Source organism: Prinia subflava, chromosome 7 (assembly GCF_021018805.1).
Source record: "Prinia subflava isolate CZ2003 ecotype Zambia chromosome 7, Cam_Psub_1.2, whole genome shotgun sequence".
NCBI lineage: Eukaryota > Metazoa > Chordata > Aves > Passeriformes > Cisticolidae > Prinia > Prinia subflava.
Window position 1 is genome coordinate 26082051 of NC_086253.1, and position 25099 is coordinate 26107149.

Genomic DNA, 25099 nt, shown 5'->3' on the forward strand with positions numbered 1-25099 from the left:
TGAACTTTAGGACTGTTTATATTTTTACTTGATTGTTTATTCTCCTCTGTGGTTAGTTAAATCCAGATACATTTCAAGTTTTAAACATTTTCACATGAGACAATCTTCAAATTATGCGGTAAATTATTAAAAACATTTCATTTAATTTAGATGGAGTTTTTTGTCCGTATGCTTCCAAATGCTGCTTAATATGCTGAAACTTTCATCCTGATAAGGTCTTGAAGGTTGCAGATGGGCACATCTGTACTTGCGCACTGTACTGAGCTCTGCACAGACCCATGGAGGCTCTGCTTTAGGCCTGCTGATTATTTCCTCCATTTATCAGTGACTTTCATAATCTGCTCTGTGGGTGTTCCTGTTTAGCTGTTCTTGAACCAGATTGCATCAAATTTAATTTTTTTCAAAATTCAATCACAATGGGTCCTTTCTTACTAATTAATTGAAAAGACAACAGGGCAGAAGGGGTGACCAGAGTGGAGCAATCCTCAGAGAAGTGGTGTGCACCTCCTTGCCTGACTTGCTGGGTAAGGTTGGGTGTGGATGTGCAGCACGTTGGAGGCACCTGGATAACAGTGTGCAGGATGGCTTGTCATGCTGCTTTTAAAAAGAGTTTATTTGGTCTTGAGTTTATTGCAGGATAAGTGTGCACACGTGAGCAATTACTGTGGATAAGTTACTGTGCTGTGAACCCACTGTAACTTCCTTTGTGGCAATTTGCTGCACTGTCAGTCACCTAAGCTTTCTGAGAAGTTTTGTTTTAAATGTGAGCAAAACGTGCAGTGCTTTTCTTCAGAATTTACTTGCAACATAAGAGAGTGTAGACCTTGCTGTGTATCTATTTTGTACATGTAGTTTTCCAGCAAACTTCAGAACAGTGGTGTCCTCTTTAAATGACAGTGTTATAAAAACTAGCCTAGCACTCATGTTTTTATGTCAGCATAAAGTCTCCTTGGTAGGATTAAAATAGCTGACAGTTGACTGACCTCCTTTACAAACAAAAGGCAGTTTATTGTGTATTTAAAGTGAAATTATTGGTGTTGTTTTTATACTAACTAAATAGCTAAAAGTAATAGTTTCAGTGTTTCGAAGAAACACTGGTTGGTTGTGCATCTTGACTAGTTAAAATGGAAGGCACATACTTTTACTATTGTACTCACTCTCATTCAGCAGCTATTTCTAATTTGCACCTGTTTATAATAGTGTAAGTTTCCGTTCTAGCCATCCATTATTGTTGGCTAAGGGCCTGTTTGAGATACATACTTGTCATCTGTAATGATTGTCTTCCATCTCATATTGCTTGATGTCCCTTGAGCACTGGCATTGTTTTGGAATCCTGGTTTGCCATGGTGAGCTGGTAAAGTACACCATGGCTGGTTTAGGGTAGAGCTCCACCTGAGTGAAATCCCTTTGCTGAAATTACATTGCAGCATTTCCTGTTCAACTGCTAAATTTCATTGTGTTAATGCGATTTAGGCCCCTTGGAAGCTGGACAGATTCTGATCAATTTCTGTTCCATGGTGTAAGTAAAAGAGAAATTGCTGCTTTTCATTTTGTGGCATATAAAAAGTCAATTTGATTTAAAGGTGTTGGGGTTTAACCAAGTTCAGATAATGTCTTCACAAACTAGAAAGATAATGTGAAAAGAAGCATGTAGGAAAAGCAAGGGTTATGGAAGTTGCCAGTTTTATCATGAAAAACAACTGGTAGCATTAAATAATACTAATTTTGATTATTGTCTTTGAGACATCCATGTTTGTTGTGAAACAGGTATTTGAGGACTGGAGGAAGAATCCTGAGGAAGAGCTATTCCCATTTCTGACTTTTTTTTTGTGATAATTATAGCTTTTAAACATGCTTGATATTTAGATATAATGGAAGTTTTGATATGGGTTTCCTTTACTGTCCTAATGATATTCCTGAAGTTGATGACATAATCATGCCTTGTTTAGCCATGATTCACGTTTCTACTTCTTGTGCGTCTTGGTAGAGCTCTCAAGCATAGTCATTAAACAGAATTTTATTTTGGAACACAATAGGACACAGAACTTCTCAAATTTTCTCTCATCAATGTAAATATCAACAGTGCTATGTTTAAGCATATATGCTCTAACAAGTTTCTTATGAAAACCTTCTCAAGTAGTGGACAGTTGTACAATTTGTGTGATAGTTCTAGGGAAGCTACATGATGGTGTTTTTGATGGCCCATTTCCCATTCTACAACATCCTTTTCTGACACGAACATGTTCTTTTGGATGAGGAAATGAATAATGGCAATAATTTCCAGCAACTAGCCGGGGCACAGCAAACTATCTTTTATTGTTGGGCACAGAAATACAGTTGTGTTCCAAATTGCTGTTTGCAGCCTCTTGGGTATTCTTAATTCTACTAAAAAATTGTGTCATGTAGCTGAGATGTGCCACTGTGATACGAAGATTTGATAAGACTGTCAACGTGTTTCTGTAGTATTCATATCCTGGAGTTTATATTCATAGAGTGGAGTTTGCTGTAGTTTGTGCATCTCGGAAGTAGAAATCTGTGAAGGAGAGTTGAAAATTAATAATTACAGGCTAAGCAATGTGTATCTCAGTCAGCTACAGCTGAAGCATAGGAATTTTGTGGGGTCGGGAGAGGGAAAGGAAATCTGTGGGCCACATAAGTGCAGGGATATCACTTAATGTTTTGATTGATTTGTCTTTCAACCAGAGATGCTTTTCAGATCTTTACCATCTCCATTCCAAATTCATCTTAAATTTTAACGTGCTTAAGCCATTTCAGATAGGGTTTCATGAAACTTTTAAATTGTCTTAAAATAGTTTAGATTGGCACGTTTGTGTACTAAATTATGTTTCTAAGACTGTCCAGTATTATCGTCTCCTGATTTATATATTTTCAGTAGCTTTTCGCTGTGAAATTTCCTTCTTATATTTTAGGGGCATTTCTTATTGATCTGTCCTTGGATTTCAGCTTTTTCTCCTCATCATGTCTTCATCTTTTTTCATCTTGCTTTTGCACGAATCATGTTTTGTGTGCTCCCATTTAATTTCCTTTATTGTACCTTCCAGTTTTTGCTTAAAGCTAATGTAGCTAAAATAGACTAGCTCTAACTTCTGCTTGCCATCTTCTTTCTAATTCAGATTTCTGACTTCATGTTCATCTACATGTTTTCCCACACTCTTATACTGAGCAGTGGAAGGATTTTGACACAAAAAGACGCTTCCTTTTTTTCCCAGTTAGAATGTCGGCTTCTCGTTTCATGCCTGTGGCAACTCGCCTCTTGTATTTTAATGCACTGGGAGGTGTTCCTCAGGTGAGGTAATCTGTACACAGATATTCCACTCCTACTGCAGTGGTGTGTCCTCTGTCTTCAAAGCCTTTCCTGACTCAGCTATGTCCCAGTGCAACATGCTGCAGCTTGCCCCATTTGGCTGACATCATACATGCTTGTAGTCACAGCAGTCTTCGTGCAAAAGCTCTGCCCTTTTCTGTGCTGCATCTTCCTGGAACTAATCAGTAGAGCCCCTGGCTGCTTTCAGCCTCAGGTTGGTGCTGCTGTGGTATGGTTGACTAGTAAGAGCCAAAGGAAGGAAATATGAAAGGCTGCAGCAGAGTCATAGTGTCTGGTCTTCTTAGTGTTGTTTCAAAGTAGATCAAAGCTCCTGAGCTCCTTTTAATACACCATTTTCTTCTACTTTACCTTGTGTCACTGAGTTGTAGAGTCTCTCTCCACACTCTGTTGTGGAGAGTGGAGTATATGTTTCTGGTGTTAACATTTGTAATATGAGTGGCAACTGTAAGTTGTCAGCGTCTTCAATCATTTTTAACTTCCTGTTTTGAGAGAGTTGATTTATAATAGTTAAAGATGTATGAAGTTATTCTGGTAATCTTCAGTCTTGGAGTTGCTGTACTGCCAATCAGTGCTGTTGTATTGCTGTAGAATGCATTGACAGGTACAAATGGGATCTCTTCTGGAAGGTTCTTCAGGTAACAAGGACCTATATCTTTTGGGTCAAACAGTTTGACAAAGACCACTTAGCTGTGTGGGGTTAGTTGTATGCGCTTCATGGATCTGTTGTTTTTCTGTTGTTGGGAAGAGAGGAAGAGGTAATAGAGGCATCACTCTGATTCTTAGCCTTGCCCTTGGTCCTTTTGGTTTTTGTAAAATCCAAGGTAGGCAAAGCAACCAGAATTAAGTCAGTCACAAAACTTGAGGTTGGCTGTTCTTTGTCAGGTGGGATATTCAGAGCACTGCTCTATGATGAGACTTCCTAATTGCATGATGTGCAAGAAACTGCCCTGAAAGAGCTGTTTCCTCACTGCATCAGTGTACATGTGTGTGTTGAGAGGTAGTGGAGTGGCATGAAATATGTATGTTCTCAAATTCTGTCTTTCCCTGAAGTCTAAGTTACGAAGCAAAGGTTGATGAAGGAAAACAGTTGACTGGAAAGAGGTGGGGGAATATGCAATATATATATTTGTTTAGAATGGGAGGTGGAAAAGAGGGAGCTGTGTGCACCCGGACTGCTTCAGTAAATAAACTTCTTGTGAAATAAATGCAATATTTGGGAATTCCTGAAAAGCATGTGTTGAAGCTTTAAAATACCGGGTAGAGTTTTGATTAGAATTATCTTGTATGTTTGTTGAAGATACCCCTTTTGTGTATTTCTCAAAGAAGACATGCACTTTAATTTCTTGCCTTTTATACTGGCTGTATATACTACTGTAAACACTCTGAATGTGCATGGAACTTCTCAAACTCAGTGAGGCATGTCAGCTATCCAGAGAACTAGGAGTGAGTCTGGCCTGTGCTGGGCAAAAGCTGGCCTTGTTGCCTTTGACACTTGTTTGTATTGTATAAACATACCTGAGGGCTGGAAGGAGTACAGGCAAATACTAAAAAGACAGGAATTCAAAGTATTAGAGAGATAGTAAATGTTAAACACTACTTTTAACAGTATGGAGATATCATGAAAATTACAGAAAGTGGTGTCATTTTTACACAACTGTGAAAATTGAGTGACTCTTGTGCTTTTCAAGAATCTTAAGGGCTATAAATTCATGAAAGGCTTTTAGATTTTCTTTTGGACTGAGTGCCTGTGAAGGTTGTAGGCATTTCTACAAAAGCAGTTATGACAGACAGCATGATATTGGCCAAAGCACAAACCCCTTGAACTACAGTAAGTGGCAGTGACTGTTTGGATTGTTACAAACAGCGTCATTTTTATTTTAAAACATGGCAGATAATAAATATTTTCTCACCTGGATCTGCAAGTATAGTTTGCTAATTTCAGTGTTAGAGGGAAGGGTGTTTTGGGCGATTGGTGATTTTATAAACAAATGTCTTGGGAAGCTTTTGTAAGAAGTGAACTTAATGATACTAATTACAAATCTCTAAAAGCTATTATAACACAATCAGAGTTCAAGTTCTAGAATTACAGAGGAGAGATGAGATAATCTTGTAGAGAGAAAGTTGTGGGAAATAACTTGTGTTGCTAATGTCATTGGCATAAAGAGAACAACTTTTGCTATGTATTTTGTACAGAAGCATGTCTGATTACAGTCTCAGATGTTCCTGAGTGATGCTGTGTGGCATACAATCACATTGACTTGGAACATGAAGTCTGTCATTACTGTAGGAGGAACACTCATTTAGCTGTTTCTACGTACACATAATCTCTAGTTAGACTTGTACTAGTTAGAATTGTCCTACAGTTCACTGTTGTGTTTGCTGAACCACATATCCAAGTTTGGTTCTAGTCCAAAGTAAGGCTTAACATTTCCTGTTTTTAGTGTGTGATTGGTTATGACTTTTCCTTTAATCTGTTTGTTGAGGGAGAAGTTTTCAGCTAAATTTCTAGAGTCTTCAAACTGGACTACTACTTTCTTCAGTCATGGAATGTTGATGTTAAAATAAGTCAGTCCTGACAGAGAGAGGCTTCAGTACATCTGGCTGAACAGTATGATCTCATGGTTTCTCTCTACTCTCCTGTGTGTTATCTCTTTTTCCTTATTGCTAATGCGTGACTGTATACCTCCTTAGGACATAGTCCCTTTGTTCTGTGTTCAAAGACAACAAAAGGATCAGGTGCTAGGATAGAAATAATAAATAAAAATGTTTATTGTTCAAGGCTACTGAAACAGTAGTTTTGTGTACTTTAGCACTGCTTCTTGGCTGCTAAGATGCTTATTGCTTCCTTTGTTTAGGAAAAAGAGTTCTCTATTGCATAGTGTTTCATTGCTTTCAAGTGAATCTGAAAAGATTAATTCTCATTTGTATGGTTATGTGACAGTGAAATTGTCCTATACATAATGTGTCTGAAGTCCTTGGGTAGCCATATGCTATCACTGTTATACTCTACCCAAAATAATTAATTTTAGGGTCAAGTCTGTGCTTTCTTTATCTTTTGGGATTGTACTATAATGTAGATAGGATAAAAACAGAAATGGCATACTCTGTGGTATTTTGTTGCATGTCTGATTTTATGCTCACTTTGTCTGTCTTCATAATTGTTTTTTTTTTTTCTCTCTTTTCCAGGTTATATACATCTCCAAAGAAGAAACAGAATCCAGTGCAGAAAAATGTCAGTCCATTAGTTTGGTGCAGACAGGTATTGGATTACCCAAGTCCTGATGTTGAATGTGCTAAAAAGTCACTGATCCACAAGCTGGAACAAACAATGTCGGGTGAGTTTCTGCACACCAGAACCACTGGGTTGTATGTATTTATTCTGAAACAGCATCAACATTAGCTAGTGATTGTGAGATAAGACATCTATCAATTACCTGTGTCTAAAGCTTTCATTATGGTTTACAAAGTCATTAATTCTACTCATTTTCTGGACTGTATGAATGAAATGAAAGAAGGCGCTAGATCATGAGTCATGATTTCAGTTTTAAAATACCTGCTTAGTTTGGTCTGATGTTTTCAGGAAAAAAACATCGTTTTTAAGTCAAAAGTTATCATAATTGTTAGATGCTTGTCAGCATGGAACTTGGTTTTCTGATAGATTACCTATTTTATTTCATCTAAAGAAATGGAGGCTTAAGTTTTTGACTACTTTGGGGAGATGATAATGATTTTTTTTCCTCCCATCCCAAATAACTGATGACCTAGTTACATTCAGATTTTAAAAGAATCCAGAGTTTATGATCCTTCCTTAATACTAATTAGGTGGTTATATTCAAAACTGGAGTGTGTTTGGACCTGTGAGAATGAAAGTCTGCATTCTCCATCCTTCTATTATCAGACTTCTTTATGTCAAACCAGCAGCAAAATGCTGAAGGTCTGATTAGAATTCCCTGTTCATCTGGTTTCTTGCTTTTTGTTTCTTTGTTGGAGCCTATTTTTCTTTAATTATGCTGAGACAACTAACTTTCTTGCTATTAATAAGTATTCTCCTCCTGTTCCATTTTTTTGTCGTCTGCTTCTGCTACATGTTAAACTGTTATCTTCAGGAGTTGGCAGAATGGTTGGAGCTGAGAGTGTATGAATACACAGTTCCAGGAATGGTTCCAACAGCCACCTCCTTTCTGTGGTTATACGTAAATTCTGAGTTTGTTTGACTGTCACTTCTTTCCTGTCCTTGTATTGTTTTCTGGAGCAGTTCAGTCTTTGTTCTGGTTTGTACTGAAGCTATTCTTAATAAAATTTGAATTCATTCTTTGTTCTTATAAAAATCGTGCTCATAGTGGTGAAAGTGCCTTCAGTACAAATCACCCTCAGTCTTTCCGTTTCTTGTGCTTTTTTATGCTGCCTGGACAAATGTCTATTAAAAATTTACCTGAACAGTTAACATGATGCATGGCTAAATACAGGCAAAGACTGAGATGCTAAACAACAAAAAGCAGTCACATCACAGGGATTTATGAATGATGATACAGGTTTGGGAATCTGAATACTACTAGGTATTTATGAATGGGTAGCAGTTGATTGACAAAACTCTGTTTATGGTTTAACTTCTTTCAGAACTGAGTAGAAGTCTTCCAGAACTATCACAAATTCTGTTACCCTTAGGGTATCTTGAAAAATTCATAGTTGAATCAGAATAGCAGAAAACTTGCTGCTAGGTGAAATGGACACATCTGAAAGTTTTATCATTCAAACAATGTGTTTAGGTAACTTCACCTATTTTTGTTTTCCTCATGACCTGCGAATCTTCTTCTGGTAGTGATACTTGCAAGAATACCAGAATTCATCTGTAGTAATAATTGGTGGAAATACTAATGGTATAAAAGATGGGCACATGCTGGTTGGAGCAGATTGCATGTAAAAATTAATTTTTACATGCCTCCTTTACAGAATAAGGGTAGCAGGGAGCTCCACTGGAGAAGACAAGTAGTGTTTCTGGTAACTTAGTGTGTATTTCCTGTTCCAAATGTCAGGAGTATTGTGTAACTTGCATTTTGTGTAGTACTTGTACCTCATGGACCCATCACTTAACCTGTTAGTAACTACTGGTTCATAGATTCAGTTCATAGATTCTGGTGCCAGTCTCCATGGATAAGGCTTTTTACATTTCTATAACTTTCTTTCCTGAATCCTTGCTGATGCTTCTTTTGCATTGACTCTTTTTATATTATTAGATCCTGTTCTTATGTCTTTTTAATCTTAGTATCTTTTTCCTCTTTTTCAGTCTCAAATGCACTCTTGTTTTTCACGTTTTCTTCTTCCATCGTATTTTTCATTGCATGACAAAGTAGGGAAGAAGAGCTCTCAGCTGCATGCTACTGTGAGCAGTTACTGATGCACAGTGCCTTGTCAGCAGTTGGGTTTACAATTGCAGAGCAAGTCGTGCTCATTGTTGGAAGTATGTTCAGACTAGAGGGAATTCTAGGTATATTCTGCACTCAAATTTTCCTGTTTCCTACAGCAGAAGGGAAATTCATGACCATTTCAGCAAAATGATAACTAAAAGGAGTTAGATGCTGTATACTGGTTCTGAATGTTGTAAAAGAAAGTTTATATTAAAGTAAACTTGTTGATTATCAACCCTCCCTTCTGATGTTTTGAAAGCTAATGTGTAATCTTTTGTAATTTAATATTAGCATTATTTAAATGCTAAAATTATTATCTGTCTTGCTAATTTTGTCTGACATTCTTAGTAAAGGCCATATCTCTATTTGTAAAAATAGCTATGTCTTCCTGAGTTACAGAAATCCCTGTTGCAAAACCTTTAGGAATTCTGATACAGAAGATGGGTTTGAATCCAGATTTTTTTTTCCTGGGAAAATGTGCTGTGCTGAAGAAGGTTCACATTAGCTAGGATGAAAACTACTGTGTGTATCAAGTCTCACCACATACCAGAGCAAATTTTTTACATGTAGCAAACTCATGCTAAGTTGTCATTAGAAAAAAATCTGTGTATGATCAAATACTTTGTATCATTATGGATGCATACAAAGAGCCTGTTTTGAAGACTATACAGTAGTAGCATTATTTTCTAATTTGTGGTTAGTATTTTAAAATACTTGTCTGTGTAATAAAAACAAAAGAAAGAACTGTTGTGCAGACTTACATTTTAGGGATTTTTAATGACATTTTTGGCAAGAGATGAAAAGTAATTTTTTTTTTTTTGTCTGAGAACAAAGATTCAATTGGAATAGTGCTTTGGGATTCCTTTGGGAATGCCAGAAGTTGATATCAAGGCCTCATCGTAATCACCCAGAACAGAGTGACTTGTAATTACTGGTTTTATTTACTGAGCTTCGTAATAAAATGAAGGTTTTCCCTTCTGACACTCAGACTGAAGATTTCTCATGAATGCTTGCTAGAATTTAGTGAATTCACAAATTGCTGAAATTAACACATATTGTTTAAGACTTGCAGTGAAAGCTAGAATATAAACCTTTCATCCATCATCTATAACTGTCTTTTCACTCTGACTAAAACACTGGTAACTGGTTTAGAAAGGATCTTTACACGAGATGCAATTTTAGGAATTTGCTGCAAAGTCAGCTTTAATTTCTGCTGCTTTTGCCTCTGTGCTGCATTCTGCCATTGGCTGGGTTGGACACTGCTTGTTTAGGGGCATTCTTAAAAACTGGTAAAGTGATGCAATCAGTTAATATACTCCTGATATTTTTAAAATTAAATCTACTTCAGTTGGTCAGATAATAGTGCACCCCCACCAATGTCTGCACTGGACAACAGAGAATGTAGTGACCAAGAGCAAAGGGGAGAAGCCGAAGCTTTGCTGGGCTTTGCTGCTGAAAGCAGCATTTCATGCAGCTGTAGTCTGTCTTGGCTTCTAATGACCAAGCTACAATGATTTTTAGTCAGGAAATTTGGGTTCAATTCCTTTTTTTTTTTTTTCTGTCCATGGCTCTCAGTAGCCTAATTCTTCGTGCACTCATTGAAGCCCCTTTTCACTAAGAGAAATGTCACACAATATTTTTTAATAGCTTACTTTAAGCAGCTGGGTGAGCTGCAACTACATCTAATCTGGATTTACATAACATCAAGTTTATAGTTTTTTAATCTTAACATTTTGCAATTTAATTTGTTCTTATATACATTGGTGCATAAATATACTTCCAGCAGTGAAGGAATTGATTTGTAGCAAAAGTGTCTAAATACCTTATGAATCCCACTACCCCTGCAGTTGAAATTCCATTTGCTGTTATATTTAAAATGCAAACTTTTCAAAAGAATAGTCAACTAACTAAAAAAAAATACACCTGACAACCAGTGGAATTTCAGTATCATACTGTTCACCACTGTTAATGTTCACCAGTGTTTAAAATTCATCTGAAAATACTTCAACATTGAAACATTTACAATAGATGGCAGAGGAAAGTACCCAGTTTAGGTCTGTGTTGAGGTTGAAGCCTGTGGTCAAAAAGTCCCAAGTCGTTAGAACAGAAGGTTAATGGTAGGAAATAGTCAATTTGCTTTAGAGTCTGGTAGGTTCATGGTACCCACAAGTCTAAACAAAAGCATTTGTCTTACTTGATGGTTTTTCATTTTAGCATATGCTTAGGGAAATATTGTAGGTGATCCTGCTTAGTTGTGTGGTGTCAGTCTTGGGGTTACTGTGGAAGTATTGTGTGATTTAGACAGGTCTGAGAGTTCTGAGAACGTGACTCCGTGGTGTGCTCTGATTTGTGTGTAATTGTGTAGGGTGTATGTTAGCATAACTGAGCTACTACTGCTTTCCTGCTTCCCAGTACCTACACTGGAGATCTCAAAGACATCAGCTGTGGTGATCTTAGATCTGACTTCTAAAAGGAAAACACTTGTCACCATCTTGTTTTGCCCTCTTCTCCCACTGTTCTCACATTATGATTATATCTAGGGGTGAAGAAAGCAGTGGAAAAAGCTTCCCGGTGACTGAAGTTTTGTACTTGAACTGCATAGTAATTAAATCACACTGAAAACATTATACAGTATTGTATTTGTTTTTCATCAATTCATTCACTATTTTTATCTCTTCCCCCCTCTTCCACGCAGCTCTCAAGAGACAGAGTTTGTACAGCAGCCCCTTCAGCGCGGTCAGTTACATGAGCTCCTACAGTCCAAATACTGGTAGCCCCTACAGCAGTGGCTTCAACTCTCCCTCCTCAACACCAGTGAAATCTGCTTTAGTGAAACAGCTCATACCTCCTGGTACCTCAGGTAAGTCACTGTGTGTCTGGTCTTCTCCTTTCATCCTCCTCTTCCTTTCACAAATGTGCTCAGATAGATAAGGTTTGCATCAAACTAGAGTAAGAAAGACTCCAGAACTTTTCAGTGCATCATACAGTATTTAAGCTTTTTAGGAAGGTTTTTTATATACTTTCTGGCATGAGGAACATGTAAAATGTTTTCTTTGGGTGTCTGTGTCCCAAAAATCACTGTTACATGTTATTAGCAGTTAGACCAAAACACAGAGAGTTCATTCTGTGGAGTTCCAAGTGGCTTCTGGAGCTGACCCTGTAATTGACAGGGGTGTAAGTTCCATGGTAGGTGTTCAAAGGTTAGGGATTGGTAGTTCTGAAGTCTCTTCAGCTATCCTGTTGTTTACTAACTGAAACATTCGGTATGCAATGTATCCATCAGTACCTCCGAGATGTGAAGAGTATAATACAAGGAAGAAACATGCATTCTAGTTAAGCATTCCATGAGATTTTGTAGCCATTGTGTAAACATTAATTTCTGGCAATGTCTTCTGCTTTTATTCTGTGCTGTAGGCACTTTCTTTGCATGAGAAAAATTGACGCCTGGAATGTATCACTACTCTGAAGTCAGACTGATGGCTTATTATTGGCATTTTTAGCCTAGGTTTGCAGTAACATAATCAAATGTTTCAAATGGTCTGTTAGAGCAATGTCTCAGTAGCAATTTCTTCGGACTGGTGGTTTTTACTAGGAAAGGAATGCAGCTTGCCTTTTCTTTTCTTTTCTTTGTTTTTTTTAATAATAACAATTCCTGTTCCTTTATTTTCTTTCCATAGGTCATCTTAAAATTTCAGGAGATAGAAATCCCCCACTAAGTCCACAGTCTTCTCTGGACAGTGAGTTAAGTGCATCGGAGATGGATGAAGACTCTATTGGGTCTAATTACAAGTTAAATGATGTTACAGATGTGCAGATTTTAGCACGAATGCAGGAGGAAAGTAAGTGGAGTTTTTTCCTGAAATCAAAGCGGAACTGTTGGGTTTGTTTGTTTGTTTAATTGAATAACTGCAGTAGCAGTTGTTTAATAAGCATGGAAAAGGGGTATAAATTCTAGGGAAGTACAAATGTAGTTTGCCCCAGAAAGCTGGTTAAGGACTTCAGCCTCCAGGCTAAGGAAAGGAAGTTGCTGTGCAGAAGTTTTCTTTAGGAACAATGGACAAAACAGTCCTGGAGAGTATTAATTTCTAAGGTATAGTATTTGCCAAAAGGATGATTGTTAGAATGGACTACTGCCTACCACCATTCTTCTCAGGAGATTGGTGCCTTCCTAATGTAATCCAGTCTTGTTCACATCAATGCTTAAACCATAATTTAAATCATCAAAATGAAAGTAAATATGACAAAAAATAGTTAAGAAAAGTGTCTGTATAGATGTCTGTCTTTCATTATAGCTTTAGCTGAGACTGTCTTTTTGTCCCTCTGAATTTGCAGAAAGTGGTAATAACTTTGGTTGTCTAACTAGGTGGTCTCCAGTCTATTTTATTGTGTATCCTTATCAGTGAAAAAAACCAAAACCAAATGCCCAATATAGGTACTTTATAATAAGTTATATACATGTATTACTCTAATGTGTAACATACACAAAAATATACAAATATACACTAAATTATAATTTAAAATAGTATGAGATAAAGACAAGATAAGTGCTGTTTCAAAAATACTAGTTGTTCAGAATTTTCTTGCTGTATGCCAGTGGATTGGTTTGCGAGACCACTGGTCTAACACCTCCGGTTTCTCTAGGAGTAGCTTATTGAGTTGCTTTTTTAGTTAGATTCACTAATACATTGCAAGAGACATTTCATTGTGGCTGCTGTAATTGTTACAAGATGTTACTTGATACCAAAATTATGATGTAGCCTGTGTTGCTAGTTCCAGCCTGGGAGAGGAGATGAGCAAGTACATACACAATATACCTGTACTGATGATTGCTTTACTAGGAAAAGGAATGAACTCACCTATTTACTTCAAGTCATTATTAGCTGGTAGATAACTTCTTGGTACTAATAGGAATTCATTTAATGCCTCCAATAACAGGAATTAAGGTGAGCCAAATTTGAGTTTGAGAACCGTGCAGATATCTGTGTGCAGTGTCTCTAGTTTGAACCATCTGTGGGCTGGAAGCAAGCAATGTTCTTGTTGTTGCCAGGCCTGCGGCAGGAGTACGCAGCCACAGCTTCTCGCCGCAGTTCTGGCTCCTCTTGCAATTCCACCCGCCGGGGCACGTTCAGCGACCAGGAGCTTGATGCACAGAGCTTAGAAGATGAGGAAGATGGCACACATCACATGGTGCACCCTGCTGTTAGCAGGTTCTCACCATCACCTCGCAGTTCTCCCTGGCCTTCACCAAAACAATCTCCAAGAAACTCGCCTCGCTCCCGCTCACCTGCTCGCAGCATAGAGTACAGCAGAGTGTCACCGCAGCCTATGATCAGCCGGTTACAGCAACCTCGGCTTTCGCTTCAAGGCCATCCTGCAGACTTGCAAACTAGTACTGTCAAAAGTGAAGGTAAAAAACTGCCTGAAGTTCATTACATGAGCTGTTGTGTCATTTCTGTAAAGGAGTTTCATCAGTCCACAGGCACACCGTGTGCTTGTGTAACATCGTGGTTTAATCTCTGAATTGCTGAAGAAAATGCAGAGCAAGCAAAGTTTAAGTTCTGCTGGGGCACTCTTACAGTCAGATGAGTTGATAGGCTTACATTTATTTTAGATGTTATCCAGTCAATGGGTATAATTGTGTTTCATAGTGATCAAGGTCTATATTTGACAGGCAAATGCACTGAAATAAAGCAGTGAAACTCATTTACTAGTAGAGTTAGGCCTTGCAGATGACAGAACAAAATGCAGGGGAAAGTAACTGTGGTCAGGTAAGAGTAACATGGCAATTTATGCATGCCTGTAGACTGTGAGGCAGCTGAATGCTTTCTTCTGGTTGCACAGGACTCTAAAACTTTTCATTAATATAGTCTTAAAAAAATTAGTACTTAACTCATGCATTTGTTGAATATTTTAGATATCTCAAAGCTGTGAAAACTGCTGCATAAAAGTTAAATTCAATGCAATTATATTATATTGGCATAGAACAAAATAATATAATCCTGATACAATTTTTCTCCTTGAATGTACATTTTCCTGGTAGCCGTCTGGCAGAAACTCCTTTTATTGGGATGAAATTTTGCAAGCATATTCCCATTTCAACAAACATAGTTTTTATCCAGCAAGTAAGATTTTAAATTTAGAAAGAATATACATTTAGATATTAAGAATTCTCCTTACTAGTAATAGTGGTTTGGGAAAATTTTAGGTATCTAGGAAAATGTGCAACGCAAAAGCTACTCAATAATATTGTGACTTAATTGAGAATTTCTTTCCCATTCATTTCTTAAAATGAAAGTCTTAATGCATGCTAGATGAGCTGCAATAAAAATATTCTGTGAGAGGAATGGTACCAAAAGCTAGTGTCCCACATACCAGAGGGATCAAAATAGAGTGTGTGATCATGTGTTTCTGAAACACTTCCAAGGAATTATCTTGCAGTGGTTTTTGTGGAATTGAGCGTTGCTTGGATATTCAGAGTTGATACAGCAGCAGCCAAAAAAAGTTGTTCAGGTTTTCTCTTCTGGTTTTTTTTTTGGGGGGGGGGGGTTGTTTGTTTGTTTGTTATTTGTTTGGGTGAGGTGTTTTTGTTTTTTGTTGTTTATTTTTTGTTTTGGTTTTTTGTGTGTGTGTGTGTGTTTTATTTGTCTAGAACGGTTGGAGGGAAATTTGGGTGACAGGGTTCAACAATGTACGAAGTTCAGTGCAAAGCAGTGCAAAGTGATTTCTTTGAATTGTTTGAATTTCACTGAATTCTTCACTGCTGAGTGAAGAAAGTACACTTGTTGGAATATTCAGCCAATGAAGACTTAGCTTTGTTTTCACCTTTAGTGCTTGTGCGTGGTTAACCTACTTCTTCCCTGCATCCCTCTGCAGAATCAGGTTGGCCACTCATCCTGTCAAGGCATCTTCAGTCTTATATCCAAAGTATGTCATCAACCCAACTCTGCATGGGTTGGAGATACACAGAATGTCATTAGACTTGAGAAGTACTCAATGGCATCTTTTCAGATTCTGTGAATAGTGGTACAAATATTAGAAGGCCCCTGAAGTATCAGCATTAGCTGAGTAGATAAGTCAAGTCATATGTGAGAGATGAAGCATAACTGGACACTTCAATAATTTTGAATGGTGTGTATGAAGAGGTCCTTTCCAAGTGGATGGCTGTTATTTGTTGTATGATGGATTGATACAGGACAAGGCAGTCTGAAAAATTTACTCAAACATCTGTGTCATTTGTGCTCCTCAGACAAGCATTTTGTTACAAATAACTTTCTGGGTAAATAATCTGGAAACCCTGCAAAACTGTAAATTAGATTTGTCTGTTCAACTTTGATAATAGTACAATAAATTCCAGAAAATCACATCCAGATATGTTTCAATTTCAAAACACAATATGCTTGACTTTTTTCACCATAGGTGAAAAATGTACATTCTTACTTTTTTTAGACACATAATTTTTTTTTATGTGATAGATTTGTGAAGAAGTAATGTAACAAAATACACTTCTAAATTGCAGTGTAGTTTTATATGGTTAATTTTGTGTCATTTACATTTGGGGTTCAACTACGGGTTCACAACCTGACCTTGGTTCAGCATCAGACTACACATTGTGGTATCTTTGTGTTATTTCATACAGAAAAACTAAGGCGTAGTCTTCCAAACTTGTCCAGGACATCTAACATCCAAGTTGAGTCTGTGAAAAACAGCAGAAGTGACTCAAACTTCCAAGTGCCAAATGGAGGAATACCTCGCATTCAACCTCAAGCCTCAGCCAGTAAGTACCTTTAGTGCTATTTCAGTGTAAATTTCAGAATTAAGTGATGGTATTCAGCTGTCTTCCAGTGTCAGGGCAAAGCAAAACATTGCATGCCACACTGAAGATGCTAATCTTGATTTTTAATCAGACTTCTGTGAATTTGTTTTTATGGTATACGAAGTACTCGGAAAAGTCAGATTTCTTTTTAAGGTGTCATTCACAGTTTCCTAAAGGAATATGTAGAAGTAATATAAAGAATATAAATACAGTATTTGTGCATGTCAGAAACTGTTTTCTTTCTAGGCTCTGAAAAACCACCTAGATTATGTTTATTGCTTTTTTTTCAGTAGTGAAACATGACCAAAAGTGTTAATTTCTGTTTAACCCTTTAACTTAACCCAAGTCTGCAGTTTCCTTCTTCTTTTTTTTTTTCCTTTTTTTTTCTTTTTTTTTTTCCTTTATTTTAATGTATATCCAATTGCTAATTTTATGTACTGAAGTGTCAGTTACTTCCTAAAGAGGGTTTGGATGAACCTCTGTCTCATAAAATGTATTAGCCCATTGCTGGACTCCTGCTTTCCTAGTTTCTCCACAAGTTAACTGCTGATATGAGAATGCTGCTATTCTCACAAATCTCTTGAAAATGGTGACCTTAAAGAAGCTAAAGCAAATGAAAATTAAATATTCAGTGTTTCTTTATATGTCAATATTGCCAGTTCTTGTTGTTTAAATGTTTCCTGACCGTTTCTTATAAAAGTTTCTGAATTTAATAACCTTGTGTGACATTTTCAAGGGAAGAACACATTATGAATATTTTTATATGTAGAGCTTTGAACTGTAAAAATTTTGTGATAAAGGTTCATCAGTAATCCAAATATTTGATGGGAAATGTAAAAATAATGTTGATGAATTTAACTAGGGGTATTTTACCTATAGAACAGTGAAGGCGTAGTGGCATACCTAGCTGGTTGTTTTAAAGCTTTCAAAATGACGTGTTAAAGCTTACCAAGGGCACTTAAATACAAAATAAGGAATAGACCATGCCAAAGACACCAAGATTTCTGTCTTTGTACAGACTCAGAGCAGATGTAAGGACTGTGTGGACAGTCAGTCCCAGGTGTGTGATGCTGTAGTAGATAGAAGTTAGTGTGACTACTGTTGTTCATATAAGTTGGTCCAGAATCCTTTCACCTTGGCCCTCTTGGGTGGAAACCTTTTGCAGACACTGAGAAGGTGTGATTTACAGCTGAAAGGACATTTGTGTAGTTCAAATGCACAACTATCAAAATATAAAGCACTCAGAGCAGTTGGACAGCTGTGCTGTTTCAGTGATAGGAAAAATCATCAAAATGAACTGAAAGAAAATGAATGAAAAATATTTTGAGTAAAACTCTCTACAGATTTTATTTGGTGCTTTAGAATTGGGTGAACTGGGAAGGGAAGAGCATAGAGAGCAACTTAGCTGGAAGGCTGTTTCCAGAATTCAAATTATATTCATGGCTAAACTTTCTGGAAAGATCAGACAAGAGGAGTCCCAGTATTCAATATTTAGTCCATTACTTCATTGCAGGAGCCAAAGTGGTGTGCTTGTGTTTATATTTCTTTTTTTCAACTTGTGGATGCATTAAGAATTACTAGGTAAATTTGCTTTTCTCTGATAGACTATTTCCCCAAATGTGAACCACTCTAGACCAACTTACATTTAAATGTAAGTTAAATATCATTAATAAAGGCCAGATTTCTAGCTTTTACAGTTTCCCTGCTCTTACAGATGTTTGTCAGAGTCTTGCTATTGACAATCGTAAAACGGTTTGTGTGTGAAGTCAATGAGTAAGTATCTTTGCTTAGTCTGGATTAAAAATTTTCTGCAAAACTGTACATTGTATAAAGATTTCCAGAATTGTGTCCTTTTTATTATATACTTTTTGTTTTATTCGTTTTCTATTTTGTCACTTTGCACAAAGCACTGTTAAATTGCAGCAAATTTTTGTTTTCCCTTGGCAATGATTTCTGGGTCTTGGGATTTGAAGCTTCCTCATACACCTGCTAGTTTTGCATGAGCTTACCTTTGCGAGGTTGCTGGCTTGCCACCTGAGGTCACTAGTTTGCTCCTTGTCAAAGATTTGCGGTTCATAATTGACTTGTACATTTGCTGTGGCTGCAGTACTGAACTTGCTATGGTTGCTGGCATTCAAAAATGAGCTAGGAATCCAGTAAGTTTCTGAAATTACAATTCCTCTTACAGTTTTATAGCCAAATTGTATTTGCTTACAGAAGAGAGGAAAGACACATTCAGAAGTTCAGATGTGTTTAGAGGTACACAAAACCCGGCATTTTAACTTTCAACTGCAATGTGGTGAACAATCCAAACTGTTTTTGAAAAGAGACTGAATTAAATAGCAGTTATAACAATTTGAATCTTCATCTACATCTGATTCTCTGTGCCATTCTGCCGAAAGTACTTTTTTTTTTAATGTGAAAGCTGGTAAATATTTCACCTTAAAACACTAGGAGATACAGTAATGTGTGTGTTCCCCAAGGAATAGGTATTGTCTAAAGTGTTAGTGATGGGAAATCTCTGTATTTGGGTCCTGTGCCACATAGACTGTACAAAGCTCTAGAAGTTGTAGGGTGGCTTCCATGTAGGAGCCACCTGGTTTTGGATTCTGTGTCATGCTTTTGTACTTAGTAGCACTACAAGCACATGGATGCTTTTAAGAAGAGCTAAACACAAAAGTTTCTCAAAGAGCTGTAGATTCTTAAAACTACCAGTAAAGTGACTGGTCTGCTTGCCAAGATCCAACTGCTTGGCATGTTCAGAGTGAAAGGAGGAAGAGTAAGTTTTGAAGAAACCAAGTAGTCCAGTTCAGTTGATCAGAAGTAAATGTAACTACATGTGTTCAGCAGGCAGCAGATGTGACAGGGAATACACAGAGCACTTCAAGAGCAGCAAGTGGCGTGGATAAACATGCACTGGGCGCTTATCTCAAATTGCATGTTTGCTCAGCATTGCTCAAATTGTACTGCCTAAGCTCTTTTCAGTGTTTCAGTGCACAGAAATGTTCTGTTGTTGAGTGTCTGCTTCCTGGAGTCTCCATTGAGAAGGAAAGAATTTGATAAATGCATATTTAATGCATATTATCCCACATCTCTGACTTGCAAGAAGTGTGAATAATGATGGGGAAGAAAGTGCCATGTGCATTAGCATATTGAAATCTGAGTGGATTGGGACAAAAGAAATTCAAAATATGAACAAAGAAGCTTTTCTTCATTTTGTGTGGGACAACAGAAACAGTGATTTAGTAAAAAATAATGAAGTGGAATACTTTAGGACAGAAGCAGTCTGGCCAATGGTCTGCCTCAGTAAATTTCTAGAAATTGCAGTCATATTTAGAGACCTTACTGTGCTTAATTGGCTGTTCATATGTGGGCTTTTAAAAAAGTTTTTAGGAAGACCATGTGCCAGTGGAGTAAAAATTGCATATTACCACAGGCTATTTTACATTAGATTCTAGTTGGTACAAGGAATAAGGTTTTTATTAGTAGTAGACACAGGCAGAATTTTACTGTGTTCATGAACAATCTAATTCCTTTTTGCTGTTTGTTGAACATGACAGTTTTAGTTAGTTATTAAGACTAAATTGAATAGACTGCCTAATCATAATTTCAGCATGATGTTAAAACACATGACAAATTTTTTATAGTTCATAAAATTCTGTGTATTTTGCACTGACTGAAGCATAGGAAAGGTGATAGTAATCATTAAATGCTATCAAACGAAAGGATTAACCAATAGTAGGATTCAAATTGTTCCCCCCCCACCTTCTTTATAGCAATATTCAGTAATTGGAGATGGGATTATACCTTACTCAGGGTCAGGATCTTCTTGCACAGCTGTTCCCCCATCTTTCTTCCTTCTCACTATGGAAATAAGCTAGTGCAATCAGTTTTATGCTGGTACAAAACTTCATACACTGAGATAAGCAGAGATGTTTATTCATACATTATCATTTTATGAAGTCTCAGTGTAGTCAAAGCTTTATTTCATTGACTACTTTCCTCCTTCCCCCCCTTAAATGTGCTGCGATGGAATTAGGCTGAGTCAATGCATTCCTTCTGGAAATAAGTAATTCTCTCCATGCCAAGATTCTGCAGCTCTTGGAACATTGGCTTCTCTCTTGGTTACTGGTAGGTAGTGAGATCATTTCAAGGCAGTCCCAGCCCTTGAATGTTACTAGACAAAAGGCAGGACAAGGGAGCAAAGGAGCAATAAAAACCAATTTCCATCATGCTGTGTACGTGCTGGCAGCTGATAAATCTTAGTGCTAAGTCTTCATTTTAAGCTTAAGTCCTATTGCATACCTTTTGAGGAGGGGAGAAAAAAGACATCTCTCAAGAAGGCTTAAGTCTCCATAACTGAAGAATACAATTTGTTTATATGATGATCATATTAGACAAAGATTTATGCTTTTGTATAGTGTTGGCATATTTTTTGAGGACACTTTTAAAATGAAAAATTTAGTCTAGCTAGGTCAAATACAACAGTTTAATTTTCATCTTTGTATCTAATCTTGCTCTCATATTGCTGTAACATGTTTGCTAGGTGGCTTGTTCTCCCTTTGGTGTTTTAATTTTTGTTTTGCATTACTGGGCTTTTTGCCCTGCAAGAAGCTTCACTCTTATCAAATCTGCGCATTTTGCACTGCAAAATTTCTGACACATTCCTCTGCAACTCTTTGCCATTAAAAGCAAGCACCATTCACAAAATTCCATCACTTCCAGAGTCATAACAGCTTTTTGAGTGTTTTACTCACACTGTTCCTTGATGCTTCACAAGTGGATACAATTCTGAAATTCCCATTAAATTCAGTTTTCTTTTCTTCTTAGACAAATATAATACTTCTTGTCTTTCAACAGCTCTGCAAAGGCAGAAAAATTTGCCTCGTGCTGCCTTCAAAACCAAACAGTTTCTTCAAACTCCATCTACAAAAGGAGGTAATTAACTTACAACCTCTTATCAAGCTCCAGCAAATCACAGATAATGGTTCGCCTGCATTAAATCTCACATGTTCTAGATTAGGAAACTTGCTCTTGCAATTACTGTAGAGATTAAGCAAGTGGTCCTTGCTGTATGAAAGTTAACTTTTTTGTCTAAATATTAAAAATAAACTCTGTATTATATAGAAGATTGAATTTTGAGGTAAAAATCCAAGGAAGGGTGGCTTTCTAATACTAATCAGGATTAGAAAAGTAGACTCCTAAATACATATTGACTAGGGCTATAGTTGTGTAGAAATTTTTTTAATTGCAAAATACAGTTTTTAAAACAAAAATTGTAAAAATACAATCCTTTGTGCTAGGAACAAAAACTAACAAATTTATCCTTGCAAAGATGAGTGTAGACTATCAATTTATTTTGCTTTTATTTGTGCTTTCTCTTTTCTCACAAAACCAGAAGGTTAATCCCAACATAGATGAATTAAGGGGTTTTGACTCAAGGAATTAGAGACTTTAGTATATAATATTCTAGTTTGACTGAATTTTTTTGGTTTTTTTTTTTTTTTAATAACATGAAATATTGAGTCTCTAATCCAGTTAGACAGTTTTGTCTGATTTTAATCAGCTCTGGCAGCCTTGTATGTGACACTGCCTCAGTTTCACAGGGTCAATAATGGTTTGGGTTTTAAGCATAGTCGGTCTGTTGTGTATTACAATCAAGAATATCTCATTTTAAAGATCATATTACACTTGAGAGTAATTCATAAGCATGTAGATGCTAGAATCCTTTAAGCACTGTGAGAGTCATTGCAGACATGAGGGGCTGACAGAATGTTCGTGTTTCTCTTGGGGGTTTAACAATGCCAACTCCTCAGAGTCATCTTCATGCCATGCAGAAAGTTTTAGCGAAGTATGATGGCTGTGAAACAGATTCACATGTCTTAAGAGGAAGTCTCTTAACAGTTTTCATACTTCATACCAGATAAAGATCTCAATGTTCTGCTTTGCATAAGACCACCATTGCTATTCCTCTGCAGAGCTTTCTTTACTTTCTTTCCAGTTGGCCATGCCTTCATTTGGATGTCTGGAACACTTATTAGATCAGTGGCCTAGTCAGAACCTGTAGGAATGTACAGAAAATGAGCTTTTCTTTGAGTTTATATTATTTGTAAAATTTTATTAAACCTTAGAGAAGGAGGAACAGTGCATGTTGCACTCCCAGTTATATATTCCAGTTTATGGCTGTTGTCATTCCTTACTTTAAATGAGGATCTTTTCAGATACTTGCTTTGTCTTTTTCAATTATTTTCTATTTTATAGCCCTTAATGTGTTGGTTTTCTTTCTTCTGATGTGACATCCTCATGAGTATAGAAGTATTTAGCAGTAATGAAGCAAGACTTTCCTTTCAGAGAAATGAACAGCTGAGCAACAGTTGATTTTACCTTCTTAAAATACTGTTCATTACATAGCTTGACACCTTTCACATACGTTGGCTTTTTTTTACCACTTTGTGGTAACATCTCCCCAGCACCTTCTCTTCTCCAGGCTGAAGACCTCTACATCTTTCCTGTACTGAGATGACAGATCAATTTATTGATTTCTATAGTTATACCTCATCTGTCCTTTCATGTTGAGCTGATTCATCTCATCATGATGGTTGTGATTTAACAACTGCATTAGAATTTAATCTGTTTTCAAGTTGGTGTGCAGCAGCTGGCCTTGGAGTGCAAGCCAAATAAGTTTGCAGCTTCACAGCATTCTACTTTGCCACATGGAGATCTCGTGCTCCCTGCCCACAATCCAGGACAGAATCCAGAGAGGGTAGGACATCTAAATGTCATGACTGCACCATGCCTTCTTTTCTTTTTTCTTTTTTTTTTTTTTTTTTTTTTTTTTGTTGCCAGATGTTTTAATTGTAGTTGTTTCTAGTTTACTTTATAAGGAGATTGAGTTGTGTAAGGCTATTAAGCACTACCCTTCTATGTTTACATGTTTTTGTTAAACATAGATTAGCTAAATACTCTACATGGTTAGTATATACACATGCAGTTATCAAATAGTCTGTGAGGCAGTACCTCGCTCTTTGTGATCCTGTCTTACAGAGAAGCCACCTGACTATAATGAATATCCAAAACTGCTCTGAGACCAAATTCTTTATCTGTAAAACAGAATTATTAGGCAGTTTGCCAGACTGCATCATGTGGACTGCTCTGGAAGACAATTCATTCCTTTATGTACAAGAATGAATACAGCTCTCAGCAATGTCTGCAATGCTGTGCTGACAGGAAATGTTTTATGAATTGGCAGCTCAAGTTTGCAGCATGGTAAAATACGGTCAGCAGAAGGTTAAAGAGAATGGAGAAGACTGATTCACTGGATCCTTGCTTCTGCTGGGAATGCAACAAGTTTTCTTCCCTTGCAACTTTTTGTTGCTTATATTGTGTACCTGAAAACCTTTTCCCTGTTGTGCCCCTAAGAGGCCCAAAGCTGAATTCAGTTTTTATACACTGGCATTGCCCTGTTGGTAGCCACTAACATGGTGCTGTGTTTGTGTTCCAAGCATTGTAATGAGGAGTTCAGAGATAAAAGCTCCCAATATTTACACTGTAGAGTCACTTGGAAATTTTGCAGATTTGATTGCATTGATGTTAACAAGCGAGGTCACGTTTTAGAAACTTACATATAATCTATCTTAGTCCTAGGAGCACTTGGATGCTCTTCTTGTCCAGTCATTCTGTTGTTAATGCTTTCCTTAATCCATACTCTGGCATGACGCCAGCTTTTATTTTAAGGTTTTTTACTTAATCTCCCTGCCGCTTAGCAACTGTCATGTGTTTTTGACCTCTCTGTCACCTTTTCTTGTCAGCTTTACCCATCAGCGGCTTCCTGCTGTGTTTGATATTGCTATCAGGGGAAAGGCCCCCTTGGGTAATCCAGAAAGGAATCAAATCCAATTCACATTTCTAATGAGGTACATATTAATCTTCCTAGACATCCCCTATAAGAAACGGCTTCAAAATACAATCTCAAAATTACCAGTTCCTCTGTAGCCCATTTAGGATGCTACATTCTGGCATTACTCGTCTCCTTTCTCACTCCTCATGTTCTTACTGAATCTGCCTTGAAAATGATGATTCGTTAAGGTCCAGCTTCTTTATGTACAACATCTGTCAAAAACAATGCAACTTTGGTCTCAGTGTAAAACATTTATTTAGTAGAGGGAAGAATAGTTTATGCAAATCTACTAAATGTAAACGTTTTTGTTATGTGATTGATTTGATCATCCTTTGTTGACTCTTACTGACCCACCCTAACCAGTTTGAAAAGCTGATGAAATTTCATTCCATTACTAAGATTATGGGTTAATTTAAGTATTCTGTTTAGTGATAAATTATGCATAATTTGTAAATATTCCTCCAAAATTCTGAAGAATTATGCTTAAGTTTTGGCATTATCAAAGGACTATTGTATATTCTGTTTTATTCACCTATCCCAGAAAGGACTTGATAACAAAACCTTGCTTACTAACTCAGATACAAAGTACTAGAAAACAGATATTAGTTATTAACAGGTATTAGTTAGGCTGATAATTT

General features: G+C 37.0%; 1 protein-coding gene across 2 annotated transcripts in view; it reads left to right on the forward strand.

Annotated features, from left to right (window-relative positions):
• The window catches only part of SLAIN2 (SLAIN motif family member 2), a 33922-nt gene that overhangs the window by 3400 nt on the left and 5423 nt on the right, over positions 1-25099 (forward strand). Inside the window, exons 2-7 of one of the 2 annotated variants that reach the window (XM_063401894.1) lie at positions 6533-6681; positions 11447-11611; positions 12429-12590; positions 13799-14158; positions 16388-16525; positions 21425-21502. In XM_063401894.1, the coding sequence (XP_063257964.1) occupies positions 6533-6681; positions 11447-11611; positions 12429-12590; positions 13799-14158; positions 16388-16525; positions 21425-21502 (1052 nt within the window). The remainder of the gene's footprint in view (positions 1-6532; positions 6682-11446; positions 11612-12428; positions 12591-13798; positions 14159-16387; positions 16526-21424; positions 21503-25099) is intronic. The other variant, XM_063401895.1, reaches the window with a different exon arrangement.